The following is a 22,587-nucleotide window of genomic DNA, read 5'->3' as shown; positions in this document are numbered from 1 at the left end:
AGCAAGCAGTCATACTGAGTGGACAAATAGGCCCTGCAGGTGTCCCGATCAGCACCAACGGCACGCATCATCCGGAACCACAACCCAGGAATCTCTGAACCAGAACCGCACACCACGCCCATCCCGGGTAGGCGTGTGTATACGACAGTCCACGGACGGAGACGAAGCGGTGAAGACCGGACAATCGACCGAGACAGGCTGTCTCATTTTAAAGCGATGCTTCGCATTTGTGGCAATCCGCCGCGTCCTGAGGCCGGTCTGACCTTCGAGAAAGACTTCATCTCCCCCGCGCTCGGTCCGGATTACCTTCCCATCTCCAACGCGGTAGACGACAACCTCACGCCTAGTCTCTATTGTCCGTCGACGGTGTCTCTACCACCCCAGGACGGCGGAAGCTTCGAGACCCCCGAGATGTTTCACTGGTTATCCGCGGACAAGCGCGACACAGGCGTCGCGGACGAGATGGCGAGCAAGAAAGCATCCCCGCATGGCAACGACATCATGGGCGAAGACCATGAGTATTGGTCTGAGCCGTTCATGTCGTATGAATACCCCGACGATACAAAAACACAACTGTACGGCCTGCGGAGTCACTCCGCGCCGCAGAGTCACGAATCCCTCGTGTCCCAGCCGCAGCTCCAGACCCAGACCAAAGAGAAGATAGACATCATGACGGGCCCCCTGGCCCCCAACATCCTCGCCCAGCGCGTCCCAAAACCCCCGGGCCTATACATGCTCAACCATGCCCTGGCCCCGCTTGCCAACTGCAAGAGCGAGCCAGCCAGCATCACACCGCTGCTGACGCCCGGCGTTCCGCAGCACGACGACCACCCCTCCCTCGAAGACCCTTCAGTAACAACCACCACTCTCTACCAGCGCTCCGCGGAGGAAAGCTCCGTGGCGACCGCAGACAGCGACTTCACTTCCATCGGCAGCTCCCGCGGCCCTGCCACGCCGCCTCTCCCGTGGTCGAGCTTCGGCGTGCAGGCCCCATGGAACCTGTCCTGCCAGACCAGCAGCAACGTCACAACCGCCATCAGCCACACAGACCCGATCCCAACCTGGCTGGCCGCACCACAGGGCGGGCCCGGCCTCGGCCCAACAATGTACAACGCTCCCGGTGGAGGGCTCAGCCCGTTCCCTGCCGGGACTGACACGGTACACGGCCCCCCCGACCCGGCCGTCGACAACAACACGCGATACATGACCCCGGCGGCGGCGGCGTCCATGGATCTGTATCGGGATGGATACCCCGCAGCGGACAAGGACCCGGGCATGGAGAAGCCCGGCGGCGGCGGTATGTTCCATATACCCGGCGAGGGGGTCCCGTACTGTGAGAGCGCGTACCGGTTCAGCCCGTGTGGTGTGCCGCATGCGCATGCGGGGATGGAGCGGGAGATGATCCCGATGGGCAAGACGGGGTGGCAACGTGACACGAAGAATGCGTTCTTGATTGAGTGCAAGCGGCGCGGGCTGTCATACAAGGACATCAAGCGGATCGGCGGGTTCAAGGAGGCTGAGTCGACGCTTCGCGGACGGTTTCGGACGCTGACCAAGTCGAAGGAGCAGCGGGTGAGGAAACCGCAATGGCATGAAAAGGATGTAAGTGTTTGGAGCTAGACGCTCCCCGCAAATCTGGACTGGACAGTGGCTGACTGACGGACGGCTGTAGGTGCGCCTTCTTTGCGAGGCGGTGGAGGTCTGCTCTGAGGCCGGGAAATTGGCGGCAGATGAGGCCTATGCCGCGTGGTGTCGGCCGCGGACAGCGGCGCAGCCGCCCAAGGTGTCGTGGAAGAAGGTCGCGCAGTATATCTGGACGCATGGGGGGTCGTACCATTTCGGGAACGCCACGTGTAAGCGCAAGTGGTGCGAGGTACAGAATGTGAAGGTATGATGGACAGACGCTGGGAGTGTTGGGTATTAGACGGGGTCGGTCCCTTGCTGGAGGAAGAGGGACGGACAACGAACAGAAAAAAGACAAATGGCGTGTCATGTTAATGAGAAATCGTATCTAATAGATCCTATCTAATGCAGTGCCTATTTGCAAGATTGCGGAGGGTCGACTGTCGTGGTTGGAACTCATAACACCGAGTTCTCCCGCAGGTCCGGATGCGCAAACCCTATCGTCGCAAGTACATCGGCCAACGACTCTGGGTTGCGGCGGAGCTCGTCCCATTCCGCCTCCGCCTTGACCATGAGCGTGCCGGCGAGCAGCGTGCCATTCAGGGAAACCAGCCCGGCCTCGACGACCTCCTGCGACGCGGCCGAATCAACGGGAACCCGGGCGCTCTCGCTCTTCCGCGGACAGATCATCATCGTCGACGTCGTCATGCCGAGGTTGTAGCTGACGGCGGCGGGCCCGGTGGTGCGATGCGCATGATGGTCGCTGTCGACAGACGCGGCGGCCAGCGCCGCTCTGTACAGGGAGAGGTAGATGCGATGGAGGGTGTCGGCGGACGGGTTGGGGGGAATCGGCAGGGCGAAATGCGCAAAGGGCACATGGCCCAGTCGGCGATACGATTCACCGTCCGCGGCGGAGGACGACGCGACGGCTTCGATTAGGGGTTGCCAGGTGGGCGAGCCGCCCTGCTGCATGTCCTCGACGGGGAGGAATTGGAGATGGCGATGGGGCTGGCTGGCGCCACTCTCGTCGCCGGAGTTGAAGAAGGCGAAGAGCCTCTTGGGCTGTGGGGCGGTAGAGTCATCCCATGCGCGGACGCAGGCGTAGGCGGCGTCGAGGTCTTCCTTGTCGAGGAGGTCGGTCTGCGGTTTCCAGTCCTTGGTCGCGAGGATGAAGTGGTTATGGATGACGGGGAATTTGTTGAGGACGAGGATATGCGAGGGGTTGTCGCGAGGGATGCGGGCGATCAAGAGATCGGGGGAGGGATCCTGGAAGGGGTCGGGTTTGGGGCCCTTATTATCGGGCTTGGGAGCGCCAGAGGGCTTCTTTGCGAGAGCCGGACAGTAACGCAGTTGGTACTGAGACGATTAGGTCATTGGTCTGGAAGAGAGAGTCTGGTTCTGGAGAGGGCGATACCGGGATCCCCGCGACGTTGATGGTGGTGAGATGGGTCTGGGAGAACAACAGATGGCCGGCATCTTTAGCAGCGAGAAACCGCCTGGCGACGAGGGCCGGGAGGCTGTCTGGAAGACCCAATTGCATGGTGAGGCTGTAGGAGGAGAGGAGAGAGGAGAAGGGAAGAGAGATGAGAGGTGAGGATGAAAGAAAGTCGGCGAAGAATGCGGGGCATGTGACGATCCCGGTTGGGTTAGCGCCAGAACCATGGATACGCTCGGACAGATCTATACAACTCCCCCTCGAACATAAAACTCCTGCTGGTATATATGGAATGTTGATGCGATGTTTGAAATCAAGTATATGCTAATGCATCCAATATCGTACTCGTGAATCTTTTTTTCCGGGCCCAGCCCTATCTCAATCATATAATTACACCGCTCGACACCAACAAAGCAAACGAATGGTATCAGGCTACCCAAATACACAACAAGTCGCTAAGAAAATGCCACATGAAAGATGAAAAGCACGAAAAGGAACAGAATGGTATCTTAAAACATAAACTCGTCGAAGGTCGACGTCGCCGTCGCCTCGCCCTCAGGCACCGGGGGAGCCATCTCGGACAAAATCCCCGAGGGTCCGATCATCTGCGTGCCAGGCCCATCCAACCAGGGTCCACGTTCCTCATCGTTGGCGCTCAACACGCCCTCGGCCCGTTTCATTGTCTCGACGTCCAGGTCCGTGATGTAGGCGTCCCGGTTGGTGCCGTCGCCTGCCCCGCCGGGGAGCTTCAGGCGCACCTCAAACTCATTGTCCAGCACCATCTCGTCCTTCCAGAGGCGACGCTGGCCGTCGAACACGCACAGCACGCGCTTCTTGGTCTTGATGCTACTGCTGGGACACCCCCACGACTGCGGGTAGCGGTCGCGGTTGTTGCGGCGCTTGGAGGCCGCGGGGCGCTTGGTGACGGCGCCGCTGCCCAGGATGGGGCGCGTGGCGGCGGCCTTGGAGGATTTGAGCGAGCCCGCTCCTCCGGTCTTGCCTGAACGGCGCAGGAAGGCGCCGCCGGCGGCGGCGGCATCCTCGGCGTCGACGTCGTCGTTGTCCTCGTCGTCGTCGTCGTAGCGCTCGACGGGCCCGGCGGGTTTGAGCATGTGCTTCTCCATGGTCTTCTTGACGTCCTCGTCGGCGTCGACCTCGGCGAGCCGCTGCTCGTTGATCGCCTCGCTGGGCTCCTTCTGCTGGACGACACGCAGGACGCAGTCGTCGAGATGCTCGTAGAAGTCCTGGGCGTTACTGAAGGTCTCGGAGCAAGTGGAGCACTTGCCGGTGGCATCGTGTGGGTAGCCCGGGGCGGGCTTGGAGGCGGCGGTGGGGCTGCGCTTGCGGCAGTTGGGGGGTGTCTGCTCGACGCCGTGGACGGAGGTGAGGTGGCGCTTGAAGACGTCGGCGCGGTTGAAGCTCTTCTCGGCGGGGGAGCCGGAGCCCGGGCAGAAGCCGCACACCATGGTGCCCTTGTAGTGGGTGAGGGTGTGGCGGTTCTTGTCGTACTTGCGGGCGAAGCCCTTGGTGTGGTACTCGCAGGTGACGATGGGACACTTCTCCGGCCGCTCGGACTGGTGGGTGAGCATGTGGGCTTTCAGATCCCGGAAGACACGGCCGCAGTCGGGGTGCGGGCAGCGGCCCTTGTCCTTGGGTTCGTCTTCGAGCTCGACGCTGCTGGCGGCGGGGCTCATCTGGGAGCGACGTGACTGCACAGAGGAGATGGACGACCGACGGTCGTAGAGGGAGAGACGACGGGACGGGGCGTGGGTGGGCAGGGGACCGGGCTGGGGGAGGGGGTTATAGGGGTCGGCCAGATGCAGTTGCGCGGGGTCTGGGGACTGGGGGAAGAAACCGCTGGGGACGAGGCCATAGTCGGTCTGGTCCGGGAAAGAGATGGCGGGGGTGGAGAGGTTAGACTGGTGTTGAATGGGGATCAACGAGGGGTCTGGGAGAGGGTTAGTATCGGGGAGCCGTAGTGGGAGTGATTTGGATGGCATACCGACGAAGTTGTCAGCGGATTTGGTGAAGAAGGCATCCGAGTCGAGGGTGGTCGACCCGGTATAGTCGTTCGGGAAGAGATCCCCCATCACCACGCCGGGACGTCCCAGACCGTTGTTGGTATGGACCCAATTATCCTGGGGCACATGGGCGGAGCCGGAATACGGCGAGCCTATGGCGGAGGAGGAAGCGCTGGCAATGGACGGACCCGAGGGAGCGGACAGACCAGGGAGGTGGGAATCCAAGGGCTGAGACAGCGGGAGAGATGGGGGAGTACCGGGCATGGAGGGAAACCCAGGGGGCTTCGGGGGGGCGTCGGAATAAGAATCCGCGTAGCCCGGAGGAGTATCATAATAAGAAGCAGCAGCAGCAGCAGCAGCAGGCTGACCGAAGCTGGCGAGGTTGTCGACCTGAAAGCCAAAGGGTTCGGTCAAGGCCGGATCCATGAGGAAGTTGTGGAATGGAGTGTGTTGCTGGCGGGACGACTGCACGGCGAGCATTTTGCTGGCGCCTGGGTAGAGTACAAAGTCGGGGTTTTGCTGTTGGGGACTGTGCATGTCCAGGGAAGAAGAAGTCTGGATGGGTCAGTATGTTTCGGAAGGAGGAAGATATGTGCAAGGGAGGACATACTTGAGAAGGTGGGTGGAGGGGCGAGTCATTCAATGCAGGCGGGAATGTCCGAGGAAGTCGAGTAGAGAAGTAGAGGAGAAGGAGGAGGAAGTATGGCTTTGCAGGTAGATGTCAGATATAAGGAAAAGTTTAGCAGCGAGGGTAAATCATTGTTAAATGAGAAATAATTTGATTGCTGGCCCTATGGGAACAGACCGTCGAACTGGGTGGATGGTAGTTTTTATTTTCTTCCAGGGTAAGGATTAAAATAAAATAAAACACCACAAAATAAAATCAAATCAAATCAAATAATATAAAATCAAATAAAAGAAAAGAAATAAAAAAAAATAAAGGTGGAGTCCGGCCTAGCGATTAGTCGTGCAGGCACCGCCAGGAATCCCTTTCCCTTTCCTGCAGAACTAAACCACGCCTGTCCAGTAGCAAACCCTCGGATCGACCGACTAGCATGTATCGTTTGCAGTAATTCTGTGCTAATAATGAATACCAAGGAGATGGAATAGTCTCTCTCTACCAGTAAGCCGACGGAGACGCCGTCTCCGAGAGCCATCCTATCCGCAGATGTCATCGGCAAGTCCGTGGCACTTGCACCATCTTTTAGTCTCTGGACTTTTTTGACTGATGGATCCCCTTCCCCTCACCACCCTGATAAGATGGTGGCGAATATTGTGCTCCTCGTCCCGAGATGGAGGAATAGATTAGGCGTATATTAATTTATCCACGATCACTCATCACAATTTGGAATGCTCCCCGGTCTACGCAGTCCGCAGAGGAACGTCCCCAGATGGACAGGACAAGTCCAAGCAAACCCCGACGACCCTCGAGGACCGCGACAATCTTCAATAGTCGCTGCAACATGCACCCATCTTATCACGGGGGAAATATTGACTTTCACCGGTCAACAGGCAGTGATCGACTCCCTCCTCCGAGATAGGAGAGAGAGGGTCAGGCCCTGTCATCAGCGAGTCCAGGATCCCACGATAGCCCCCTCTTGGCAGGGTTGGGACGCCCCCGTCCCGTCAATTCGGTTCCCGATCATAGGAGGGGGGAGAACAGAACTAACGAACGAACTAATCCATCTGGGATCGAACCTGCGGCCGCTGGTTGGGAGTATCGTCTGGAAACACCTCCCCCTCCCCTCCACTCAAGAGCGAGATGACGATCTTACCTCCGTTCAGCTCCACATCAGTCTGGGTCTCCACCTTCTTTTCATTGTTTTTTTTTTTCGCTCGTCTGCTTTTGTCAAACGAGCATTACGACGGACGATTGGCGGACAGACCCTGACGCGGACAATGAAGCGTCATCGAGACTAGGGGCAGCGCAGTCCAATCACCGGCCACCGCTGGTACCAGACGGGAAGACGATTCTCGTTTAGGGCGGCCACTTCATTCTTGTCAGGGCCGTCAGAGCCGCACGGGGGAATCATAATGGGATTCTTACGGACCCGGATGAGATGACAATTCGCTTATTGGACTTGTCAGGAAGATTGGGATCACTGGGGTCGAGCCAATGGCGATCGCCATGTCACTCTTCTTCCTCTCTCTCTCTCGTCTTTCTTTTCTTTTCCTTCTCGTCCCCCATGTGAAGTGGATATATCCATTCCTCCGACCCAATTCCGCTAGTGGATTGACTCGATGAAATAACGACAGTAACAGATGACCGATTTCTCCGTGGGTCCTGGGTCGGACTGTGGCTCATGCACCCAGGCTGGGAATGGCAAGGGGATGGGAAGAGGGCAACCCCGCCCGAATCGAAGAATTTTTCCTGATCCTCTCGTGCAATGGAGCCAGAATGACAACACAGCGGAGACCCCGAGCAATTAAGCTCCCTCGACTAGACGAGTTGGGAAGGACGCAGCCATTGGGGGCGGGCATGCAGACGGAGTTCCCCTAGCGTGATTGAAATAAAAAAAAATAAATAAATAAATAACTAAAATAATCAGCCACATTCTCTCTCCCCTCCAGCCACAGTCCACGAGCCTATCGCGTGCCAAAGCGCGGATCTTCCCGTCTTGCCATTGGAAGATCCCCGTGCGCTAGCGGATTGGGGCGCAGCACTTATTTTTACACCGCTTGTTATGTCATGGTTCTGGTGCCTGCCCGGCGTCATGGGTGAAGGATCGTCCCTCGCAGTTGACCGACGCTTCGTGAGGAAAACTCGGTTCTGCGCGCAGGTCTGGCCTGCATTCTGGCGGTGACTGCGATCGACGTCGGGCGTTTTCTAGAACGAAGTCGCAGTTGACCTGTCGATTTTTTCGGTTACAGGTTGTCCTCCGTACGCAGACGGTGGATATTTCCCGAATTCTCGAATTAAGTGAGGATCAAATACTAGGATCCTGATTATCGTAGGTACACTCCTCAGGTACCTTCGTACCTCCTCAATTCCTGTGCAAGTCCAGATACTGCACGTGGCAACTTAAATGATCCAGGGCCATCCATGGTTGCCTGCCGTCCGGAACCGAGGAACTCATCCATGTGGAGGGATCCCCAAACCTTACCGCGAGGTAACAGGGAAAAACACGAGCCTGTCTAAGCCTTACCCTCCCAACATCATCGTCCGTACACCAGTTCCAGCCTTGGGGGCCCTCTGGCTCCCCTCTGTGCGACCGAGAGCCCTATGCTCTTCCCGGAGAAGCAAAGGATCGCCTGGTCGGTCTCGTCCGGGCAGGGATCGCCCATCGACCCGAGCTGTCACTAAAATTAGGAGATTTGGTCCCTCCCAAGCCACGAGGTTCATTCCAATCAACCCTCTCCCCGACGATGCTGGCCACCCCGGAAGTCTCCCAGCATGTCATCAACACCATCCAATCGATTTAATCGTCTCCATGATATCAACTATTCCCCGGGATCGATACACGCAGGAGGTCGACGCCCGGTGCGTGCCAGACACTTCGGCATGTCAAAGCCTCCTCCACCATCCCCACTCCAGGCGTCCAAGCCCAAATCCAGGCCATGTGTCGTTTCCGTTTGTGTCAGGCGTTGCGACGGTCAGCATTTCGGCCCCCAAACCGTGCCAAAATTCACCGCGACAGGACTATCATCTGGAGGGTTAGTGGCTGTCGGCAACGGTAGCGCCAGCGCCAGCGCCAAAAGGCCAGTCTGTCTCAGTCTCGTGGCTGTCTGAAAGGTGGATCTCTGCGATCGTCGGCCGATCCACTTCCCCTTCCCAAACAAGCGTCGGGCAACAACTGTCCAGGAGTCGACATTGATTTCCCCATGGGATTTGTTGTATCCGGTTGAGAGGTCCCTCGCGCTCGCCTGCCCTTGGTCGTCGGTAGTAGTTTCGCACATGTTGAGGCCCCCCTTTGCTGCAGCTGGACGCCGGTCGCAAGGAGATGCGCCGAGAGGTTCCAGAACAAACCTCTGCGGCGCCTGCATCGGTGAAACCCAGTTGAAACAAGTTCTTCAACCCGCATCCCTGTCAGAGAGATGTCATTTCCATTCTGTTGGGAAACCACCCCTAACCTACCGATCAGGGGTGGTTGCCTGAGCGATGCAGAGAAGCCGTTGCCCGAGGGGGTATCGGGGGATTAGACGCAATGTTACCTATCAATTGACCAAGTGGATAAAGAAGGATTTGACAGCAAACCGCCCTTGTCCACCAAACTGCCTATGGAGGGCCCATCTACCAAGCAATACATATCGGCCCTGATCGGTCCCCAGAATCACTAATTAATCTCCAACGTGACAATCACCCGCAAGGACCACCGGAATTCCAAATCACCTCGTAGATAACAAACAATAGTCAATCTAGCTAGGCCACCCGAGTACCTGACAGGTATTTGCTCCACGTTCCCCTCCCCCTGACACCCATTTCTCCGGCAGGCTCTGGCCGCTGGGACCTCCCGAACTAGTAGATCTAGCGCCCGCATGGTGTTGCGATCGTCCCAGACAGGGGGGAGACGCTAGTCTCCAGATATCCAGACAGCTGGATGATGTGCGCACAGCACTCCGTATGGGATCGCCTTCCTGCGGCAGGGGGAAGGGCTCAACTTCCTTCTTTCCCTCTGCGGAAGGCTGGGCACCGTACATGACAGACCCCCGCAACGCCGATTGCGTGGGAGGGATATGATCGCTGCGACGACGCCTGCAAGCGAGGGCCCCGATCAACCCAGCTCCAGTTCCAAGTTCCCGGTCCCCGGGTACCCCTCCCTCCCTGGAACCCGACGGGCGGAGTCAGTACCTGCCTACGTCCGGATCTATTGACATTGTCTTGTCCTGTTTCGTGAGCGCGACGCAGCGTGACGGCTCCACATCCACCCGGACTTACGGCATATGAAGGCCACATGCGTGCACCGTGCAGGCGGGCGCGCATGCGTGCGCTTTCAAATGAAAGTGGATATGATGGGGAGAGGGGCGCTCGCGGGCGGGTTGCGCGGATGCGCGCTGCGCTGCATTGGCAGGGCATAGTCAACGCAAGGCCCTCTGTGCAGTCACATCCCATGCAGAAAGCCCCGAAGAGACGAAACGTCACATGGGCGGGCACCACCCCCCCCCCCCCCTGCGTCTGACTGTCCGCGTCCGAGGGGAGAAGCAAATACCGCTGTGTGTTCAAGACGGATAACGTCATTGTGCCGATAGCGTCGTAGCGAGTGTTGGGCATAGTGAGTGCAGATAAACTAACCATGTGGGCAGACGAGGAACTATTGAATCCCAGTCCAGTCCCCAGGAAGCTCTCATATCTATCCTGCGATGCGACCCGAGATCGATCGGGTAGGCACATTAGGCTGCATTGACTCAGGATCTCGTGGGTAAGACGTTTCTCGGGAGTCATGGGAAGGGAATCAACGAGCCAAGCCACCTAGTCTCAGACGAGATGGGAGGGATAGGAGCGCGGAAGCCATCCGGATGGAGGACGGCGAGATGGGAATGGTCGTCAACCCCATGCGGCAGAAACTCCAACGAGAAAAGCCGAGGATCGCGATGCTAATCGATACTTTCCATTCGGACGGTGTCGGATCGACGGAGAGAGACATAGACATCGGATAAGGAACACAGCCTATCCTATCAGGGGACTGGTTTCGTCCACGCGAGCAACTTTGCTGATCCCTTGCGGGAAGAGACGATTTGCGGTACCAGCACGTCGGAGAGGGGAGGGACGAAGTGGATGCACGTTGGGCGGTGGTCGAATCCGGATACGAGGGAGCAGGACGATCGGAAATGAGTTCCGGAATTTTGGACACAGCAAGGTACCGGCGGAGTACAATTCCCCTAGTGAAGGTACTAACCAGTACTTACGCAGTACTCGTCCCCATCCTTCCAGATCGAGTCCACTTTGTCTCCTGCCCAAACGGGTAGTATCGTCGGGAGGCAGGCTCTCATTGGTGGATCACATCGATCGCTCCTGCCTATCACCGCCCAGCATCGCGCCTTCCGAGATCTGGTCAAATGACTCAGTTAGCGTCGGTTTTCTCCGTACCTGCGTTATTCAGCATTCAGTAGTAGTTCCACCAGCAGCATATCCATTCTACGAGGACATACGCAGTGTGCGTAGATACGCAGTGTGAGTTGGATTGACCGACTTGGAACCAGGCAGGTTGGTAGGTCCGAGAGGAACTATGACAGCCACTATCAGATCTGGACTAGCCGCTCCCACGTCCTCGCTCGATCAAGGAACACAGACTTATGCATGCATGCACGCCAGGATGTCTCCAGATGACCCTATTAGTAATATAGTTCGTGGCGCAGGCTTCTTGAGTCCTTGATTGGGGCTTTCCTTGCGGCCGAACGTGAACGCTGATGTGGACGATCCTCAACAAATCATCTCCTCCTCGGGATGCTCGGGATGGTTCTTTATTCCTGCTTCTATTTTTCTTCTTCTCTTGCGTTGACATGACGCGAGTGTGCAGATGGACGTGATGGTGTTGGATTTGGATTTGGACTGCAGTAGTCGATTCATTAGCCTACGTGCTAGTAGTTGTGATAGTGCTAGTCGTGGTAGTAGGAGTAGGATCTACTGTAATAATGCTCTCACTGCACCGCCGTCTGGTTCTGGTACAAATCGCACGCATGCGGATGCTGCAGACAATACTTTGGCACCAACGCCGTCGCCATCACCCCGTTCGCCACCAGGTACTCGCGGAAGTTCAAGATGCGCTGCGTCATCTCCGTCGTGCGCTTCCTCCCATGGGCGTCCCGGTTGCCCGACCACACCAGCTCGGCCAGGGCCGCCGCCCGCGGCCAGAAGCTGCTGGACACCGTAACGTCGTCGACCTGTTCGCTCCACAGGGGCGCGGTCGCGCCGACAATATGCCGGGCCTGGGCGTCGGTGAGGTTCGTCGTGAAGTCGTAGTCGTAGATGCGCTGCCAGGTCTTGTAGGGCGCGCACCAGGAGCCACCGTTGCCGCCGTAGTTGAAGTTCGGAGTGGCCGGGTCCGGGTTGGCCATCACGTCGTAGCGCGGGTCGTTGGTGACGAAGCCGCCCTTGCCGCAGTCGAGGTACATGAAGTCGGAGGAGGAGACGATCACGTCGTAGCCGCGGGCGGTCAGGTTGGCGATGTACTCGAGCCCGTTGTTCCAGCTCTGCATGACGATGTTGGCGGGCACGTCGTGCGCGTGCTCCGTCGAGAGCACAATGTCCTCCCACATGACGAGCCGCCGCTCCGGCCGCACGGCGTGGAACATCGGCACCGCGTGGTCGACCCAGTACTGCGCCAGGTCGTTGTAGGTGCGCGCCGGGTCCTCGGCGAACCAGTCGCGCACGTAGCGGCTGAAGTTGAAGCAGTTGGGCTGGATCTCGTCCGCCCCGACGTGGAACCAGTGGTCCGGGAAGATCCCCGACAGCTCCCGGTACACGTTGCCCACCACCTCGTACGTCTTGTTGTTGATGATGTCCAGCTGGCCCGGCGGCGGCTCGACCGCCGTGTGCAGCGCCCACACGTCGTTCGACCACCACGAGTGCACGCAGGTGACGATCTCCGGATCGACCTGCTGCCAGCCCGCCGCCGAGTGGCTGGGCATGTCGACCTCCGGGATAACACGGATGCCCCGCGCCCGCGCGTACTCGACCACCTGCTGCATGTCCCGCCGGGAGTACGTCTCGCGCGGGGAGTACGCGTCCTTGGTCATCTCCGGGTAGGCCTCGATGACCATGGGCCACGACTGCGAGTCGTCCAGGTGCCAGTGGAGCACGTTCAGTTTGGAAAGCGACATGCCATCCAGCTGCTCGAAGATCTTGGGCAGCGAGATGAAGTTGCGGCCCGTGTCGAGCATGATGCCGCGGTAGGGGTAGAGCGGTGCGTCGTCGATGTGCACGGGCTGCTCCACAATGAGCCCCATGTTGTTGTCGGAGATGATGAGCTGCTGGATGGTGGTGAACGCGTGCAGCGCGCCCCAGACGGTTTGCGCCTGGACCTGGATGGCGTCGGAGTCGTCCGTGATGTCGAGCGTGTAGGACTCGTCCACGCCATGCTGCAGGTCCGCCTTGGGGTCATTGACATGCACATCGACGTAGAGAAGGGAGCGGGCCGCCCGTTTGGCCTTGGACGCGCCGGGGGTGGCGGTGGGGAACGGCTCAAACGAGGAGATGGGGGCCTCCGTGGCGGCCGGAGTCCATCTCAAGGCCGCAATGGAGTGCCAGGCGCGATCCCAGGCATTGGAGAGAATGGTGTCGTTGGAAGTGCCGTGTGTCCGCAGGGTGAGCGGACCGGCGAGGTGTTTTGGACCCGACGATCCCCAGGCAATGTGACGAGGCGCCGGCAGGGGGTTGACCGCCACGGCCTCGATGGAGGTTGTGAGGGCTAACAATAAAGTCCCGAGATGGGGGAGACGCATGGTGAGTTAGGGAAGGAAGAAGGATAAAGATGGAGGGAGGGAGATCGACATGGAGCGGAGGGAGAGTAAAAGGGGAGAAGGGCAGGGAGCTGCAGCGGAGGGGTGAAGATCATATAAATAACGGGAAGAGATGAAGGGATCGGGCATTCCATCGTTGACGTGACAAGTAAATACCTCGTTAGAAAGTAACATGAGGAATGTCCGGGGGAGGTTACATGGCGAGTGTAACCTTTTAATTTCTAGGGCGACGATTAGTGCGTGCAGTAGTATATATAGTCCGATCTCTCTTGGATGTATACATCTCGCCATGGTACTCACCAGCATAGTCATACATCGGCCTCTGTCGGGCCAGTTCGCAATCGGCCAGCGGAAAATAAACATAAACCAGCGTCTCGACCTCCTTAGGAGACGTCCTCATCGTAGGAGCTGCTTTCGTTCTCACCCTCCGCCGACCGAGGTCGACCGGGTGAAGTAGTTCACGCTCTACGGCGGGACCGGCTATTTATGGGCTGCTATGGTAATTTCGACAGCCCTAAAGGAATCCCGTGACAGGTCCATGTGTATGGGGAGCTGAATGGGCAATGTCCGAGTGGTGCTGAGCCAGGAAATATGACTGCAGGTCTTTTTATAGCACAAGGGTTATAAACAGGCGGGGAGATGTAGGTTCTGTTGCAAATGTGCATGATGGGCGTCTGCGATTGTTCACACCCGTCTATCTATCCCAGAATGAGCAGCAGATCCAGCAAAGATACGAACTCGAACTATACCCACCTCGTATACCAACTTCCCTCAAAATACGAATAAAAGAACCAAAGACAGTCAAAAGACCCGTTCAGGGAATGCAAACAAACTCCCCACGCTCCTAACCGCTAATAGTTATACGACCAGCACATCGACGCCCGGCTCCAGGCGGACAGTCGCCGCCACTGGCTGCCAGCTGCAGTTTGGTGTAAGCGAATGGCTTGGAGGAGTTGAAGAGTTATCACGGGGAAGGATATGCTATGCGACAAACTACATCAACACAAAAAGCTAGGTCAGCATCCTACAATCCAACATATATCTACAGCGAACCCAACGTGATGAACTATGGATCTGATGATTGTTATATTTGTCTAGGCGGACTTTTCTAATGTCCTTTCCAGCTCCATGCTCTCGCTAAACTGCTCCTTCAGGGCCGCTGCGTCCGCCGCCGAGAGCGCCACGCAGGGCCGTCGCGGCAGGGCACCGTATCCCCGGTAGCTCTGCAGGGCACTCTTAACTGCCACATAGCCTCCCTTGATCGCCAGCCAGTCGGCACGGGCGACCACGGCCTGGATGCGTTGCGCTTCCTCCACCTTGCCGGCGCGGTAGAGATCCATGACGCGGACGCAGGAGCGGGGAATGAGGTTGGCGACACCGCCAATGATGCCGGCGCCGCCGGCAATGAGAGTCTGGAGGGTGAAATCGGCGGAACCGCCAAAGGTGAGGAATCTGGGGGGCGCCTCGGCGGCGATGCGGGCCAGCTTGCCGGTGTTCATGCAGGTGAGCTTGACGCCGATAATGTTGGGGTGCTGCGACAGGGTGAGGATGTCGTCGGAACTGAGGTCGAGGCCGGAACAGGCCCCGGGGAAGTTGTAGATCAGGACGGGGATGGGCGAGGCGTCGGCGACGGCGCGGAAGTGCTCATGGAGGGCGGCGGTGGTGAGCAGGCCCTTGTAGTAGGAGGGAGGGAGAACGAGGGTGGCGTCGCCGCCGGCCTCGGCGGCATCTTTGCAGAACTGGATGGTTTCGCGGGTGGAGGAGGAGCCACAGCCGACAATCAAGGGCATGGATTCGGCACCATTGGCGTTGAGGGCTCGACGCGTGGCGGATGTGATGAGCTTGCGCTCATCGCGGTCGAGGTGTACGGCCTCGCCGTTGCTTCCTTGCACGACCAGACCGGTGACTCCGGACTTGGCTAGGTAGACGGCGTGGTTCTCGACTGTGGGGACGTCGACATCTTCGTTGGAGCTAAAGAAGGCGACGGTAGGGACGTACACGCCGGGGGTGAGAGGACGTGGAGTGGAGGTTCCGTTGATAGCCATGGCGGAGAGGATCTGCGCCTACCAGAGAAAAAAATGCGGGGAGGAGAGATAAAGAGTCTGGAGGGAACAAAGACGAGGGAACCCGGGGACTTAATAAAGGCGAGAATACGAGAAGCCCGAGTGAGGGGAAAGGCATCGAACTCGGTCCAGCATGAGCGGCAATGGACAAGAATGTAGGTACTATAGTCCGTGGTGAATAATGTCTTGGACGAGAGGCAGCGGTGGACCCCCACGCACCCCACATTAAGAGGGGGAGATGCTCGGCCGGAGATACTGCGCTGAGAAAGGAATCAGGGCGGAAATGCAGTCGGAAAAGCCGCAAAGGGCGAAGACGAAGGCGAAGGGAATGCAGAGGCCGAGCTCCACGTCCATGGTGAATTGGGATGGTGGTGAGTCGGAGAGATGTCCGTGTGGGATGTTGAGAGGAGAAGACTAAGGGAGAAAAGGGTGGACGAAGAGGAAGAAGCGATGGTGAGGTGACGGAGGAGATGCGAGGAGGAAGATGAGGAAGAGACGAAGAGGAGGAAGAAGGAGAAGGACGTAGAGGAGAAGAAGGAGCAGATGAAGTAGAAGCAGCAACAGTCGAAGTATCACGAAACCATGCCATACCGTATTGATACAGCTCTCCACGCCAACTCCCGGTAAGTTACCGTCACCCCCCGTCACCCCCCCGATTTGGACTCAACGCGCGACTTCAACTTCTCGATCGAATGGATTCAGATGAATCGACCTCATCGTCGACGCCAATTCCCCGCCGGTCGACGAGGATCATGCTCTGCACGCTCCCTCCTCTCCTCCTCGCTCCCTCCTCCGTCCATTGTCCGCTTGTGATGTCGTGATGGCTGTGCGATCGAGGTCAACTCTCCGAGTCCCTGTGCGACGAGAGGAAGATCACGACTCCAACGTCCACCATCATCAACACCACCATCCTCATCCGCCTCGTCCCTCGGTGGCGCCCACCACGGCTTCCCCGCATCGGCCTCGTCGTCGCCGCAAGAGCTCCCCCGATCTGCTGGACACCACCACCCCCGACCTACCGCGTCGGACGTCCACGCGCCTGTCGAATGCCCCGGAGAACCACGAGCATCATCACACTCCCCCACTCCGACTGCTGCCTCGCCATGTCACCCCCACAGCCACCACCACTACCACTACCACCACCTCGGCTTCGTCAACCCCCCCGACGTCCATCTTCCTGCGCGGCGGTGCCCGTGAATCCCCGGATCCTCTCGATACCATCTCCCCCGCGACTCAATCCTCCTCCAAGCGTCCGTCCGGACCAATTCCGTCCTCCGCCCCTCGACATCCTCCACACCACCGCAGCCGCGTGGCCCTGGCGCCAACGACAGACACCACCTCTCCACGATGCGAGCCAGGGGCATCGTCGGCGCCCACAATCCGCGCAAGCTCAAGACCCAATCCAACACCAGCTCCCGACACAACTAATCCTCCCAAACCCGCCGTGTCTGAACGGCGCTCCCTCCGCTCGCACGATGGCGCATCCAGAGGACGCAGCGAATTGGCCCTCTACTTCCCCAACTACGAACAACTCCTCAGCCTCGAACCCCCGAAACCCGGTAAGTCGCCATCGACCTCTCCCGGCCCGCAAACCAGCCCACTGACAGATCCCGTCCGTAGAATTCCTCGCCGGAAACACCGCCATCCGACTCATCAACGACCTGACCGACCCTCCTCACTCCGTCCTCCCCGTCCCAGACACAGACACAGACACCCCCTTCGGAAACCCCCTCATCCACCTCCACAACTGCGAGACCATCTCCCTGCCCACCCCGAAAACACCCAACCCGTCCAAGAAACCCCGAAATCCCAAAGACCCAAACCCAGACGCATCCCGAAGCCAAGATGAGGACCCCCTCAGCGAAGCCGTCTATTTCCGCCCGCACCGGCGCAACGAGCGCCAGGAGAAACAGCTGCGCAACATTGAGCGCGACCGCGCCCAGCACGAAAAGCAACAGCTCGACCGTCTGCTGGACGAGCTGCAGGGCCACGACTGGCCGCGCGTGATGGGCATCAGCGTGCTGTCCGGCCCCGAAGAAAAGAAGCAGTACGAGAGCAAACGCGCCTTCTTCGTCCAGGAGATCTCCGCCCTGCTCCAGAAATTCAAGATCTGGAAGGAGGAGGAAAAGCGCCGCAAGCTCGAAAAGGAATCCCTCGCCCTTCAGAACCCCTCCGACAACCTCCAACCTACCACCACCAAGCGACGGCCGAAACGCCGTCGCGAGCATTCCCACCCCGCGCCGCCCACCGCCAAGGAATCCGAGGGAGACTCTGCCGGCGAAGACGACTCCTCGCCCAACGCCGCCCTTTCCGACGCCCCCAGCTACGGCGAACCCCCGGATATCAATGACGTAGACGCCTGGGCCGCGCGGCAACTCCTGCAAGAGGCCCGCTCGGCGACCGGCTTGGCGAAGAAGAAATCCAAGCCGACGGCGACAACAGGCGCAGAGTCCCGGAAGAAGAAGGCCAAAGGGGACGCTACGCTGTCCGCATCTGCGCAAGAGGCGCCGCCGCCGCCGCCGCCGCCGAACCCCCCGCCGGACGACAAGCCGTTTACCTCGTTCTATGCGAAACCGCATCTGCGCGAGACGGCGCTCTCGACGCACCGCAAGGGCCGGGTGCGTCTAGCCTTCGGACATCCCATCCCGGATATGGAGGAGAGGGAGTTCGAGTTGCCGCCGGGGATTCTGACGCCCGAGGCTATCGACGCGTGCCGGCGAGAACGCCGGCGGAGGAAACGCGCCCGCTTGACGGATGGATAATGTATTATTTGTGCATCAGTAGACCTTTTTAAACTTTTATTCTTACGTATAAATGGCATTGTACTGATAACGTGTTGTTGTCAGGTTTCTTACTAGTGGGAGAAGCTTTTGGCTGCAATGAAATCAAGTAATGCGTGTATTCACCGTGGGATATCGTAATATGCTACTATAAGACTTCGTAAGGCAAACCGCCGTTTCCATTAAAATTTGTGGTTTAGTGTGCTGAAGGATCATAATCATGGGTAGTGATAGGAGGTAGATAGTAGACATTACAAGATAGAGAAGGGAGGTAGAAGAGATGATTGTGATTGTAACATGTATAGAGTGATGCTTAAGCAGGCCATCTCTATATCTATAGGGATCGAGTGCTGGAAACACATAACCAGAAGATATAATATACACCCTTACACCACTAGCTAAGAGCGATATATATACAACTCTAAGCCCCCTCAGTTTTAATCTCGCTGAGCCCTTTGTAAAGTTATCGAATATCACCACCCTACATGGGTTATTACCGGTTTTTCTGTCCCTGTCACTTATTCAGAGCTAAGTGGTCTACCTAGGTTAGTAGCACTCGTATAAAGATCTATGACTTCTATGGCTCCCGAGTCTACTTCAGTAACCTGCGAGGATAGATCTTTTCCCTTTTTCTTAAACGGATTAAGTGGTGACTACCTTTTTCTTTAAGGCGCCTTGGAAAACTGTCGATTATTAGGTTGGTGATGTGTTTGATCCTGCAGCGTCACCTTGATAGCAGACTCCATGGAATCTGAGGAACTATAGTCTAATACAACGGCGTTTTAAATAGACGGGAGATCCCTCGCAGCACGTAATTATGAACATGAAGTATAAGAGAAAGAAATAATAAGAAAGGAAAAGTAAAGCAATTTACGCCCCTTTTGTCTGTATATCGTCACTCTGGTGGTCAAGCGGGCTTCCGGATAGAGAACTCCCAGTAAATGTCTTATATTCACTCCAGTCACCCGCACTCCCACACAAGATTCCTCCTCTTCTTTCTCAGAGTTGAATTCTCCCATTCTCCTTTCCCCCTTTTCTCCTATCACCACCACCGCTCCATCATAGCTATCACTGCCACATCTTTCTCTTCTACCTACTATCCTCTGAGGTCTCAGAGCGAATGTTTTATCTCCCCGACAAAGATATTTTTTTTGTCGCGGATGTGGCTCAAATGGCCATAGAAGACGCTCCTGTCTAGTTTCGCGATGTGTTCGTTGCCAAAAATTCCTTAACGTTGTTCCCCCTCTCCTCCAGGGACTAAGTCCTGACCCAAGATGTTATCTCGAATATACCTAGAAAGAGACATGAGGAATAGGCAGTCGATGTCGATCCGGTTATCTATCGCGGGCGGGAAATGCCAAATTTTTGACCATCGAAACAAGTGTGTAGACTGGAAGGTGGTCTTCTTCGGGCCAAAAATACAGGTCTAAGGAGGAGGATTGTTGTAGATTGGGTCCCTTTTTGTTCTCTCTTTCTTCTTACCCAGTGGTTCTCCAGCTATTCAGTTAAATCAAGTCAAATAATGCATGGAAGATATATGTACAACGGTCTGCAAATGCAACAATGCACGGGTTATATACTTGGATATAGTATGCTCCAGTGTCAATCAGATACCCTTACGCCGATCCCAGTGGTTTGAAAGTGATATAATACAGACGAGGCAAAAGCACAATCACGCGTTATTTGCGCAGGAGAAACTGGCACTGCTGGGGTTATCATGCAGCGCTTTCCCGGACACCCAAAGACCCATACCACACTGAAGATAGGTCAGACTGGGTCGGACACGGGATGGAGAACAGCACTTACCAGAGTGACGCCGATTCCGAAAATTCCCAGATTGAAGAAGGTCAAGAAGATTTTCCGGGGAGACGAAAACCAGAGACCCTTGTTCATGTACAACCAGAAGATGGGGCTGAGGCCGTAGGTAAACCAACTGGCGAAGAGGGCAGTCTGTGCTCTACGTTAGTTTCGGATAGGGTCATGCTGTATGGATAACGCACGATCAAACTCAGCAGGTTGCTGAAGACCGGGATGGCTTCGGCGATGATCCAGGCCAACACCCACAGGCCGAGGGCAATGCCCACCCAGGAGCCGATGGAAACCCAGTCGCGCTTGTGCATGCGGTCGGTTCCGCTGAAGATCCGGAGGTAGACGTATTTGAACGCAACGTGGCCATAGATGACACCCGCGATGATGATCTAATGTGGGATTAGAATCGGATAGAGACGTTCAGGACAGTGATGGGAACGTACAGTTGGCAGAGCAATACCGTAGGCGACCTTGGAAACGACAGGGCTTGCAGAGCCCAGGGCAGGGGAGGCAACGTCGGCACCGCCATAACGATAGATGACAACAGCTGCGATGAGGTAGAGGGAGATATCGGTACCCTGCAGCAGCATCAAAGCCTTGGGGTAATCGCGGGGGTCTTTCAATTCAGCCGCAAGACCGAAGAAAGCAGCATGTCCACCTAGAAATGCTATTAGTTGTCTTGTACGAGCTGGAAGAAATGGTCTTGCTTACAGAAAGCAAATACGATGTTGGTCACCGCAGTGAAGCCATGGTACAGATCCGTGTCCACAACGGCCTCCACTTTCTCTCCGGGGTGAGAGACTCCAACTCCAATCATAGTAATGAGAACAGCGGTCACGATACTAATGAAGGCTTCTTGGAGTTAGACGCTTGTATAACAGAGCGAAAAGAAAACACTTACAAACCAAGGACAGCCAGGACACCTTCTCCAGAGTACGAGGCAAGGAGAGGAGAAAGGAGACGACCATTCCCACAACACCGAACACAATTGAGCATGTGGCATGTCCTGTGATGGTGTTCATTGCAATGGTGAAGGTCAGGATATGGCTAGCCATGACAAAGATGAAGAAGAGCATCTGTGCTACAGCTAGCACCTCACGACCAACCCTACCGAAAAGCACTTCACCTGCGTCGGAGAAGTTCGCGATATGAGGATATCTCCACTTCATCTGGCCGATGACATAGCCGGTGTAGGTCGCCAATAAACCCAATGCGACCAAGATGATAACAGCGCTATGGCAGAGTCAGTCATGGTACCAGTCTGTCGCATCGCGAATCACATACGGAACAAGCCCCAAACCGGCCACGGCCGCAGGCAACGACAGAACTCCTAGGGAAACGGTTTCGGCGACCATAAGACAACCGCATTGCCTGTATGTTCTCGTTAGATATGCATTCAACATGTCCGTCGCCGTGAACAATGTACGTACCACCACTTCAAGACCTTGTATTTAACCTCGGCATTCTCCTCGTCGCCGAAGACATCCTCCGCGTATGGAGGCGTTTGCTCTTTCTTCTCATCCATACTGTATGATTCTTCGTCGGCTGGAGTATTCTTCTCATGCTGAGGGAATTCCGTGTCGTAATCGACGGGCGTCTGGGCGGTAGGGGTACTCATGATGACTCTGTGTGTCAAGAGAATGACCCGAGGACAGACACCGAGGAATTGAGGGATCGGCGAGATAAAACGTGAAAGAAAGGACGGTCCCTGGGGCCCCGTGTTATTATGAAGGAGCGCAGGTGCCGAGAAAAAAGTTAGCCTAGGATGAGGAGAAAGAGGGGAAAGAGGAGAAGAAGTAGTAGCTCACCGGTGAAAAAAATCATTATTATTGCCTCCCCAGGGTCTGTTCTTCAAACGGAGCCGTAGTTTGAGATCCGGGATCCGCCATTCTTCATTTGCGCGTCCGCCACCGGAGCAGATCTCGTGGTTAGAGTGGGCCGGGCGTCCAACTCGGGCCGAGAGGAACGAATGAGCAATCGGGACGTAACAAAAACTTCCAACAACGGGACTGTCAGAGTCTAACGAGATCCAAGGTGGATATGGGGAAGAAGACAAAATGGAAACAATCACGCCGATGCCGGGCTTGGCCGTTGAGCTGTGGAGGAGGCAATTAATAATGAGAGACGAGGTGAGAAGGAATAGGAGAAGCCGCATTATTCATGAAGAAGTTATATGTACGAAGGATCGAGCTCAATTGTACTCCGTAGGAGGTTCATATATGAAGATTGAAGAGGCGATAAATCCTTCCTGAGTCTAAGCTTTCGCATAGCCAAGACATGTCTTGTCGCACCGCGGCCAAGGTCTGGACAAGAGGCCTTTAGAATGACCCCGGAAAGGCATCCGTCGCCAGAAACAAGATGCAGCCACAATTATAGAAAGGAATTGGCGTTCGTCTCCTTCGGGCTTAATGGAGCAAAGCTGGCACTGGACTGCCACTAGTAGATCTGCCGTGTCTGCA

General features: G+C 56.7%; 9 protein-coding genes across 9 annotated transcripts; 4 read left to right on the top strand and 5 right to left on the bottom strand.

Moving 5' to 3' along the window:
• Positions 1-216: 216 nt before the first annotated feature.
• Positions 217-1,894, top strand: BDV59DRAFT_206305 (uncharacterized protein; the record flags this gene model as incomplete). Its single annotated transcript, XM_073694779.1, has 2 exons — positions 217-1,602; positions 1,673-1,894. The coding sequence occupies 2 exons, from the start codon at positions 217-219 to the stop codon at positions 1,892-1,894; spliced, it is 1,608 nt and encodes a 535-aa protein (XP_073542943.1).
• BDV59DRAFT_147860 (putative bis(5'-nucleosyl)-tetraphosphatase) lies at positions 1,850-3,224 on the bottom strand. The gene is made up of 2 exons (XM_073687311.1): positions 3,038-3,224; positions 1,850-2,979 (listed from the first exon to the last, which is right to left on the bottom strand). The coding sequence occupies exons 1-2, from the start codon at positions 3,161-3,163 to the stop codon at positions 2,080-2,082; spliced, it is 1,026 nt and encodes a 341-aa protein (XP_073542942.1). The 5' UTR covers positions 3,164-3,224; the 3' UTR covers positions 1,850-2,079.
• A 343-nt stretch (positions 3,225-3,567) lies between these two features.
• zfpA (putative C2H2 finger domain protein) lies at positions 3,568-5,718 on the bottom strand (the record flags this gene model as incomplete). The annotated part of the gene is made up of 3 exons (XM_073694778.1): positions 3,568-5,006; positions 5,061-5,608; positions 5,690-5,718. 3 exons carry the CDS (start codon positions 5,716-5,718, stop codon positions 3,568-3,570), a joined length of 2,016 nt encoding a protein of 671 aa, XP_073542941.1.
• A 308-nt stretch (positions 5,719-6,026) lies between these two features.
• BDV59DRAFT_189078 (uncharacterized protein) lies at positions 6,027-7,639 on the top strand. Its single transcript, XM_073691544.1, has one exon. It carries the CDS (start codon positions 6,430-6,432, stop codon positions 6,997-6,999), a length of 570 nt encoding a protein of 189 aa, XP_073542940.1. The 5' UTR covers positions 6,027-6,429; the 3' UTR covers positions 7,000-7,639.
• A 16-nt stretch (positions 7,640-7,655) lies between these two features.
• Positions 7,656-10,056, top strand: BDV59DRAFT_189075 (uncharacterized protein). The gene has a single exon (XM_073691543.1). It carries the CDS (start codon positions 8,106-8,108, stop codon positions 8,736-8,738), a length of 633 nt encoding a protein of 210 aa, XP_073542939.1. The 5' UTR covers positions 7,656-8,105; the 3' UTR covers positions 8,739-10,056.
• A 936-nt stretch (positions 10,057-10,992) lies between these two features.
• On the bottom strand, positions 10,993-13,561 carry BDV59DRAFT_147821 (beta-N-acetylhexosaminidase). The gene is made up of 3 exons (XM_073687309.1): positions 11,309-13,561; positions 11,167-11,241; positions 10,993-11,104 (listed from the first exon to the last, which is right to left on the bottom strand). The coding sequence occupies exon 1, from the start codon at positions 13,456-13,458 to the stop codon at positions 11,656-11,658; it is 1,803 nt and encodes a 600-aa protein (XP_073542938.1). The 5' UTR covers positions 13,459-13,561; the 3' UTR covers positions 10,993-11,104; positions 11,167-11,241; positions 11,309-11,655.
• Positions 13,562-14,570: 1,009 nt separating this feature from the next.
• BDV59DRAFT_211446 (dihydrodipicolinate synthase family protein) lies at positions 14,571-15,649 on the bottom strand (the record flags this gene model as incomplete). Its single annotated transcript, XM_073695800.1, has 1 exon — positions 14,571-15,649. The coding sequence occupies exon 1, from the start codon at positions 15,519-15,521 to the stop codon at positions 14,571-14,573; it is 951 nt and encodes a 316-aa protein (XP_073542937.1). The 5' UTR covers positions 15,522-15,649.
• Positions 15,650-16,233: 584 nt separating this feature from the next.
• Positions 16,234-18,392, top strand: BDV59DRAFT_147809 (acetyltransferase SAS4-like domain-containing protein). The gene is made up of 2 exons (XM_073687308.1): positions 16,234-17,098; positions 17,160-18,392. The coding sequence occupies exons 1-2, from the start codon at positions 16,360-16,362 to the stop codon at positions 18,299-18,301; spliced, it is 1,881 nt and encodes a 626-aa protein (XP_073542936.1). The 5' UTR covers positions 16,234-16,359; the 3' UTR covers positions 18,302-18,392.
• A 1,599-nt stretch (positions 18,393-19,991) lies between these two features.
• Positions 19,992-21,746, bottom strand: BDV59DRAFT_206299 (neutral amino acid permease; the record flags this gene model as incomplete). Its single annotated transcript, XM_073694777.1, has 8 exons — positions 19,992-20,075; positions 20,126-20,269; positions 20,320-20,517; positions 20,572-20,786; positions 20,840-20,980; positions 21,030-21,361; positions 21,413-21,499; positions 21,559-21,746. 8 exons carry the CDS (start codon positions 21,744-21,746, stop codon positions 19,992-19,994), a joined length of 1,389 nt encoding a protein of 462 aa, XP_073542935.1.
• Between the last annotated feature and the right edge of the window lie 841 nt (positions 21,747-22,587).

Source organism: Aspergillus ambiguus (genome assembly GCF_047715705.1).
Source record: "Aspergillus ambiguus strain CBS 117.58 unplaced genomic scaffold BDV59scaffold_61, whole genome shotgun sequence".
NCBI lineage: Eukaryota > Fungi > Ascomycota > Eurotiomycetes > Eurotiales > Aspergillaceae > Aspergillus > Aspergillus ambiguus.
The sequence above is the reverse complement of the archived record's forward strand: the minus strand, read 5'-3'. Positions and strand labels throughout refer to the sequence as shown.